This window comes from Gymnoscopelus microlampas (genome assembly GCF_963454915.1).
Source record: "Gymnoscopelus microlampas genome assembly, chromosome: 2".
Taxonomy (NCBI): domain Eukaryota; kingdom Metazoa; phylum Chordata; class Actinopteri; order Myctophiformes; family Myctophidae; genus Gymnoscopelus; species Gymnoscopelus microlampas.
The window spans coordinates 17,814,340-17,823,294 of NC_139939.1; the positions used below are offsets into that span (position 1 = coordinate 17,814,340).

Here is an 8,955-nt window from a genome sequence, read left to right on the forward strand (position 1 = left end):
AAACATTTTTTTTGTAATTGATCATCTGTTGACTGATTCTTTGATTAATCATTGATTATTTCATTTGTTGAATTATATATGTAATTAATTTAGATCATACAATAACAGAAAAATAAGGTGTTAAAAAAACTAAATAAGGGTAAGTTCTCATCACCAGTCTTGTGTAATTATTTTTTACCCAGCAATAAAAATAAATCCCACCACATTTCACATTTTATGTTATTGTAAACATTGTAAATACACCATACATGACTACACCGATTATTCTATTTAATTTGACAAATCTTCTGTGGATCAAACAGTGTGGCTCCTAAGTTCAAGGGAGACCTTGCGTCCCTATTCTGGGGGCGAACATTTGGCAAAAATAGCAGACCTACAAGCTTTGTGAGCTTGTACATCGGCTATTTTGGGGAAAGATATTTGGTGTAGAGGGAAATGCCAGTGGATCTAGCACAGCCCTGGGGGAGTGTTTTGGCAAAAGTGACTCATGCAGGGGAGAAGTATGTGTGAAAGCTCAATTTCGATTGGCTGTGAATTGAAAGTAGTCTCCATATTATTTTCTCTGTCTGGTTCCTCGTGATTTTCCCAACCTAAAGAAGTTACACCTTTTTACAATGTGGCATAGAACGGGTCAGCTGTCTAGAACAGCGTTTGTATGTCTCCTGTCCCCACAGTTTTACATGGCTCCAGACTGGCCTCCGAAGTACTGACATAATCAATATGACGACATAATATGATAATATGACAGAAGAGAAGGAAACTGAAAGAGAAAAGACTGCATCTTGTTCTTGTTCAGATGGACCTCAGGGTCCTACAAATACTATATACCGTGGTAACTGTACTACTGTAGCTTAGCTTGACAAAGCTAAATGTCAAATAACCACATCTGCCTTTTTTATCAGTGGGCTTGATTTCATATTATAACCACCCTTATCTACCCATTGTCATGCCTTTATTGGTAATGTATACAGATGTTTCTATAAGATCATAGTTGGTGATACACTGACACATGGTACACTGTTATGGTCTTTGGTCTTTTCTGTCTTCTGTACTTTCCTTTGTTTTAATACGTGAAAGACAACTGTTTCAACTGGACTTGAATGAACAGCTTACTTGAAGTAAAGAGGAATGAATACAAACTTCTATCTGCACTATATAACTTGGAGTTATGTGTTACATCTTGTACTTGATATTATGAGGTGTATACTGTATAGTACTAATTATATAAGTAAAGTATTTGAATATTGAACTGAGTGTTTTTTTGTCCGTTTGTCCCAGTGGCCTTGCATTACAGTACATGACCTACTGTATATCAGCTGGTTATAGGTTGATTCCACCTGCACCAGTTTGCTTCCCTAACCTCATAACCATTGGCTTAAAACAAGGGACACACCGTCTAGTCAAGGAAGGCATGGAATAGTGAAATGGGTTTGGTTGCTGGTTATGTCTCTTTGTGAGTGTTACACATTGTAAGATACTGTACATAGAACAAAAGAAAATGCACATACTATCAGCACTGTTATTAACCACTTTCAACCTTGCGTCCCTACTTTGGGCATTCAAAAGTTAAAAAACAAACAAAAATTGCCGATATACAAGCTCACAACCCGTCACGATTCTTTCACTATTAGTATAGGGCTTAAGTGGTTAACCACACTAGATTGTTGGGACCATAAGTTGTCAATGGCGGTTGGTTATTCTGTCCAGCATTTTGGTCCCAAACAACATCTCCAAGGCTACTGGCTTGATTGAGATGCAATTTGCTGAGCTCATTTATGATCCACCCAGGATGAAACCTACTGATTTCGATGACCCCAAGGCCTTTTCACAGTATCATATACAGTAGAAAGAATTCTCATGGAGTTATGTTAACAATTATCTACTAAAGTGTGTAAGTTAAAGAAAAATAATAATACTTTACCAAAGGACTTCATAATAGTTGTACATTAATTATTTTAATAAAATAGTATAAAATAGTAATAATAGAATAAGTAGAACAAAAAAGGAGTGAATACTGGACTTAAGGGACAACTTCATCTGGCCGAATAATCAAATACATTTTATTGTGTCAATTCTTAAAAATTTGCCAAACTTCTTCCTTGAGTTGATCAATTAAGATGAAGCTGCTCTTCATTTACTTGTTTTTTTGTATGATTTATTTATTGTTTTTGTACATTTAAAAAAAACTATTTGACACAACATAGATCTAATACATTGAAACATAACATAAGAAGACAAAAACAAAAAAAATGCCTTTTTGGTAGGCAGTCGTGATGTAGCTACATAGTGGTACAATTCAACACTCGTTCCAAGTAGGTGGGAGACCCCCAAATGTTCATTCACTTCACCAGTGATTCTCACTTGGAGGAAGTTTTGAAGTTGACGGCTGCATAATGGACATCTTCTTGTCTCTGAGGTGGTTGGGTGTTGGAGTAGAGAGACACTTCATGGTTTGTAGAACGAGGGAAGTGGACGCTGCTGTAGTGAAGCTCATCCTGTGTTTCTGTGGAGTCTCCATGTGGAGCAGTGACAAGTGTCTTGGACACAGCTCTGTCATACATAGGATCAGACTTGGTCTGATGGGAGACAGAACAGACAAGGTGTGGGTGGTGGGGTATGGTGGATCAATTATATTTCTTCAGATTCCTCACACACGCACGCACACACACACGCACGCACACACACACGCACGCACGCACGCACGCACGCACGCACGCACGCACGCACGCACGCACGCACGCACGCACACACGCACGCACGCACGCACACACACACGCACACACACACACACACACACACACACACACACACACACACACCACACTGCAGTCTGGGGTCCTCTAATTCTGTAAATACCTGTCTGCTTTGTGCTTGGTCAGTGCTGGAGTTCTGAGTTTTCCTCTTCCTACATTGAACCAGAACACAATAATAATTGAAGTCACCACTTGTAGTAATAGAAAAGCAGAAATGTAGATTCAGGAATTAGAAAACAACCTATGATGGGAAAGAATGGTCTTTTTTACCTGATCCACAGGCAGGCCAGTAACAGAAAAACCAGGCTGAGGCAGACTACAGTAATTACTATTGCTGCATTCTTAGCTGCTGGTGATTGTGTAACAGAATATAGAAACATAGTTATTTTGTATAGTTAAAACACATCACGAATAGAGCATGATCATAGTTTTTGTGTGCCTGCATAATTAGGGTACGAACTTGAATTTGTACAAAGATCATTTTGAAGGATTAACTGTGAAATGTTTTTTGGAGAGAGAGTTGTCATGTTGATGAAACATCAAATGACCCAAATCTAATTTGTTGTTACTGTGGTAAACCACACATACACTATTCTCCAATAAAATGTATACATTGTGGAACTTAAATTTCACTTGTAAAAAAGGGCATCCAACATGTGAACAGTGAAATATGAAACTCTACTCACATGTGACAGTGAGAGTTTCTTCAGGACTTCTGAGCTCCTCTTGACCTTTGACAGCACAGGAGTATTCTCCTGCATGCTGACTGCTGACTGGGTCTAGAACCACATAGTTCTGTTGGCTCTGTTTCTGGGTTACAACTTGTCTGTTCTGGTACCACATGTAGGTGGGGTTGTCAGTCAGAGGACAGCTGCTGCTACACACCAGTGTCACTCTTTGTCCCTCTGTTGCCATGGCAGCAGGAATCATCTTCAGTTTCAGGGCTGAAAGTTACAATGGTCATCTGTTGTTATGGTGGGCTTGTCATCAATTCATTGTTTTATCACTTAAAACAATAAAATATGGGTACAAAGACTTCATCAATAACATACCTGTCACATATAAGGTCACTCCAGGATAACCACCATATCTTCCCCCTTCCTGATCTGTGTGAATTCTGAATTTGTATTCAGCTGAGTCATTCACTGTCAGGTTTTTGATTGTCAGGGTGTGATGGTTCTGCTTGTTAGAGAATTCCACACGACCTACATAGTGTGGGACCTTCATCAGATTGTTAGGATTCACTTGATTAGGTGACGTAGACCAGAATGCAGCTTCCAGCTGATGACCAGTGGGGTGTGAATAATAACAGGAAATGTCCACCGATGAGCCCATCAGAGCACAGATTCTCTGTTTCATAAAATTCACTCTCCAACAACTTGTACCCTCAACACCTGAAATATAGACGGGAAACTGAAAGTATGGACTAAAGAACATAATGTTTGAGTACTGATATATCCATTATGCAGCATGAAAATAGCAATAATTTAAAATAAACAGACCGTTTGATTCATACTCACACATTGAAGGGGAGCGGAGAGCCTCTTGGCCTTGTACAACACAGTAATAACTGTCATCAGGAGATTTAGGAACATTGTGCTGCTGACCTGTGCCATTGTAATCTCTGCTCCTGTACCACAGGAAGGTGGGTTTGGGGTCTATCACAGTACAACTGGTACTACAGGTCAGTATCGCAGTACCCCTGGTGACCTTAATCACTTCAACATTCAGATCTGTTAAGATGATAAATAGATATGCTGTAGTAGGTCATCATCATCAATAATGCTTGGCTGAACAACAGCAAATGTCCGATGTGACTGTAGCGAAGACTCCTCAATCAAAAAGATAGCCAGTATTAGCCACACATTACACTTGAAGCCTGTCTGTTATACTCATTAGTATCAAACTTTTGTTACAGTAAATAATCTTCTATTAATTTGTAGTAGGAGTAGTAGTTTCTTCAGGTGAAACATGTTTGCTTTCAAATGGAAAGATATACAAATTATTAATTCAAAGTCTGTGGTTTAAGGATGTGTCTTGCAGCCTGGCCTTAGAGAAAAAATAAATGATAGGGAAGAGGGAAAGCTGAGGATTTATTTTATTTTATTTATAAATAATTGTATTATTATTTTTGTTTTATATCTATTTACTTTGTACATTGGGGAGGGCAAAGATAGTTTATTTGTAATCATTTGAATGGGTTTTGCTCTTTATTATGTACATCCTGTGGTATTATCAAAACCAATAAACATGTTATTGAAAAACAAAATACAAATCCTCAGATGCTCTATTCACTGCATTTTTACATCAAGAGTTGAGCAATTGAATATTGATTTCGTATAGAATGCTGGCTAAAGGTAAATTGTTAAATAATAATGTATCAATATGTAATATGTGGTGTAACATGATAATGTAAATCTCAGCCTTTAGAGAAACATATCATTGTAAATAACTAATAACGAGTAAACAACAATTATATCTCTAACCTCTGAAGTAAGTGATGGAACAGGGGTTATTCATCATTGACTTAGGACACATTCTCCCATCAGCATAGGTCATTCTAAAGCAGCTTGGACTGACAGAATCTGGGAGAAATAAATGACATGCAGTTACTGAAATGATTGAGAAAAGCAAATACATAAACCCTTAGTGTAAAAGCCATTAGTCAGAATACTTCATTAAAAGGAAAGATTGATTTAGTTTGGTTTAGCTAGACAGCCTTTTAGCTACCTATATCAAACTTGTAAATAGATGTCACCACTCACCTATTGTAACATTAGGGGCTATGAGAGCTTCATGACCTTTAACAGCACAGGAGTAGATCACTTCTTTCTCACTGTTAACAAGGAGTTGGTACCAGGGAGACGAGTCCTCATAGAGGAACTGTCCATTCTTATACCACATGTAGGTGTGGCTGTCAGTCAGAAGACAGCTGGTACTGCAGTTCAAAATCACTCCCTGTCCCTCTCTCAATGGACCAAGTATCACCTTCACCTGTAGGTCTATACTCACATTTTTATAAATGTTCATTAGAAATGTACAACAATTTCCATTTTGATTATTATTAAATGAATACATTTCTGTCATTTAACTACTAATGTACCTGTAACATGTAGACTAATGCTTGAGGTGTCTGTGGAGTCTCTGCACTGGTATATATTTGCATGATTTGCTCTCACTTCATCAATTCTTTGAGTTGATTGACCGTCTGGAGAATTCACTACATGTAACATCAGACAGCTGTTTAAAATTAATCAGATATTCAAATAGTCCATTATACTGTAGCAGTTTGTGTTTGATGTGTGATGTGTACCTGGGCATGGTAGATCTACAGATGATCCCTGCAAAACACACATGTGTTTTGTTTGTCCCAGAATTCCTGACACAGAATACATAACATTATAAGAACATTAAGACAGTCATAGAGACATGTACATTATGCACAGGTGATCAACACATGACATGACAACACAACACAGCAAAGGAGTCTTGTAAGACATTTCGATAACATGACACAGGGAGGTACAGTATGGTTTGTCATGATCTGTAAGCAGTGGTGGAAAAAGTACTCAAATGTTTTACTTAAGTAAAAGTATCAATACTGCAATGTAGAATACTCCGAAAGTCCGAAATTAAAAATGTACTTGAGTAAAAGTACAAAAGTATTGGTATCAAAATGTACTTAAAGTACTACAAGTAAAGGTACTAAAATGTTTGAAAATAGCAGATCTACAAGCTCACAACGCGTTGCGATGCGACGCGTTGTGAGCTTGTAGATTGGCCATTTTCAAATAGCCCAGGTATAAAATAGGGCTAAAATGTTTACTGTGTGTTTTATAATGTAATAATTCATATCTGCAACTAAAGTTTTCAAATAATTGTAGTGGAGTAAAAGTACAATATTTGCCTCTGAGGTGTAGTGGAGTAGAAGAAAAAATAATGGACAATTGGAAATACTCCAGTAAAGTAAAAGTACCTCAAAATTGTACTTAAGTACAGAACTTGAGTAAATGTACTTACTTGTACTACTTTACACCACTGTCTGTAAGTGTACAGTAGTAGTCTAATTGGACTGATTGACTTCTTGACTTGCAGCACTGATTGTATCACACACCTGCTCAACGTCCAATTTCAAAGTGTGTGTACAAAGACTGTGATTTCCAAGAGGACTGCAGGCCTACTGTCTGTGTTAACTGGCCTTTTGTTCTGTTTTCTGTCCTCAGATTATGGATAATAAATGCACCTGTATGTGACCTTCTTTCTGAACTGTCTGCCGAGTCATTCATCCATTTCCATCTTCAAAACTGGTGACCTTGCTATTTCACTATCATTCACTGGCAGCCAGGAAACTTCTACTAAATATTACTTTGCATATGTGCAATAGTAAGTTGAACTAATTGATTTGATCAATATAATATATCTCTGCTGTCGGGCAGAAACCAGCTAACTCCAAAATGTTAATTTTTCAGAAAATGAAAAAAAAAAAAAAAAAGTGGAGGTTTTGTTCATCATTGATAAGAACAGCTGAATGGACCTCCAAGCTCACAATGAGGTTGGAGGTCAAAAGGGGGTGGAGCCTGGAGTCAGCCAAACCAGCTAACTCCACCCCCCTTTGGTGGAGTTAGCTGGTTTAGCAGAAAATGTGAGGATCCAATGGAGTTAGCTGGTTTTGTCAGAAGCGCTTTTTAATACTTTTCATTGGTTCATTTTTTTTTGTACCAACACACAGACGTAAAGGGTGTTCAATAGCACTGATTTATGGAAAAAAAATGCAAAAGCGTCAAAATGGAGTTTGCTGGTTCCTGCCGGACAGCAACGAATATAATATATTATATCATTTAAGAAAACAGCTTGCTATTATCACAATTTTTGTATAGTATAAAATAGGGCTTATGTGGTCAATCGATTTATACAAAATATTTTATAATGTCAATTCGTTGATAGGCCTACAGTATATCAAAAATTAAAGAAATTATCAAACAATATGCTATTCAATTATTCGATGAATTGAAAAAGTAATCGCTAAGAATATTTCAGAAAAAATATTCACCCTTTACAAACGATGTTGTGTGCTGGAAACTAATTGTGATGGACAATGGTATAATTGCTATTAATTAATTAAATTTTACAACTTATTCATGAACAATTTCACTACAAATGTATACCTGGGGCAGATAGGAGAAATTATATGCTGGAGGTTTAAATTGCTGAGGTAAAATTGACCCCAAGGATAAAAGATGTTAGTAAATGTTGAAGATAACAGGAGGGTTAATTACAAATTCATACCTGAGACAGATAGGATCAAAGTCCCAAACACACATCCAGTTCCAGAGAACAGCATGACTGGACCGGTCCTTTTGTTTTTCTAGCTAGAATGTTAACTAATAACATTAATGACAGCTTATTTAGAAAACACTACACTATGTTCATGGAATCCACCCATACATCATCAAATGTACCATTTGTTAAAATACACAGCTCTTTACTTACTGAGTAAAGGTTGGTAAACTGATTTGTTGAGGTTATTCCAGACAGGAGTGTTAGATAGAATGACACCAGTAGTTCATTCGTATAGCTTTGGGTTGTTACAACATGGAAAAGACTTCCTTCCTCTTTATATTTTTAAAACTCAGAGTTCACTTATGCAAATTTTGCAAGTGTGATGTACTTATATCAAAGTAATGTCAAGCAAATTGTGGATCAAATGTAGGGATAGTCGACATGTGTTAACAGTGAAGTAGTTTCTGGTTGGAATTACTTTAACTACTTTAATTACTAACTTTAGATCATTACTCAGTTGTAGTATTTAAAAGGAGGGTAGGAGGGAGTCTGTTGCAAGACCCGAAATACCCAGTGACTCCAGGAAACAACACTGATGTGATGTGTACAAGTTTGTGCATCAGTAGATGTATTTGTTGACTGAAAACTCTGGGAGTGGGAGTACCAGTGACAACCAGGAACAGACTGGGTGAAGACCACAAAGAGTGTGGTGACATCTGGAGAGACAGGGGCCCAAACTTTTTCTGTGAGGAAGAACCCAAAAGCTACAGACTGCGGTAAACCCTGCAAGGAGGGTTTAAAAATCCATCAAGGCTGAATGAAATGTTCTTGCCCAGCAGCAATGACGACGCAACGCACAGAAGACTACTCACTTCTGGTCAGACGAAGGAGGAGTAGAGCAAGGCCCGGAGGCAACCCACAG

At 37.6% G+C, this 8,955-nt stretch overlaps 1 protein-coding gene across 4 annotated transcripts; it reads right to left on the reverse strand.

Moving 5' to 3' along the window:
* Positions 1-2,128: 2,128 nt before the first annotated feature.
* On the reverse strand, positions 2,129-8,534 carry LOC311053250 (uncharacterized protein). 4 transcript variants are annotated; one of them, XM_084068709.1, is made up of 12 exons: positions 8,244-8,534; positions 8,040-8,134; positions 6,067-6,132; positions 5,857-5,973; positions 5,519-5,755; positions 5,240-5,338; positions 4,274-4,486; positions 3,806-4,147; positions 3,440-3,697; positions 3,024-3,102; positions 2,857-2,905; positions 2,129-2,576 (listed from the first exon to the last, which is right to left on the reverse strand). In XM_084068709.1, the coding sequence occupies exons 2-12, from the start codon at positions 8,092-8,094 to the stop codon at positions 2,358-2,360; spliced, it is 1,734 nt and encodes a 577-aa protein (XP_083924835.1). In that variant the 5' UTR covers positions 8,095-8,134; positions 8,244-8,534; the 3' UTR covers positions 2,129-2,357. The 4 variants fall into 4 exon arrangements, with proteins under 4 accessions (XP_083924835.1, XP_083924837.1, XP_083924836.1 ...); XM_084068711.1 differs by having other exon boundaries at positions 8,040-8,122; positions 8,244-8,281; XM_084068710.1 differs by having other exon boundaries at positions 8,040-8,118; positions 8,244-8,276.
* Between the last annotated feature and the right edge of the window lie 421 nt (positions 8,535-8,955).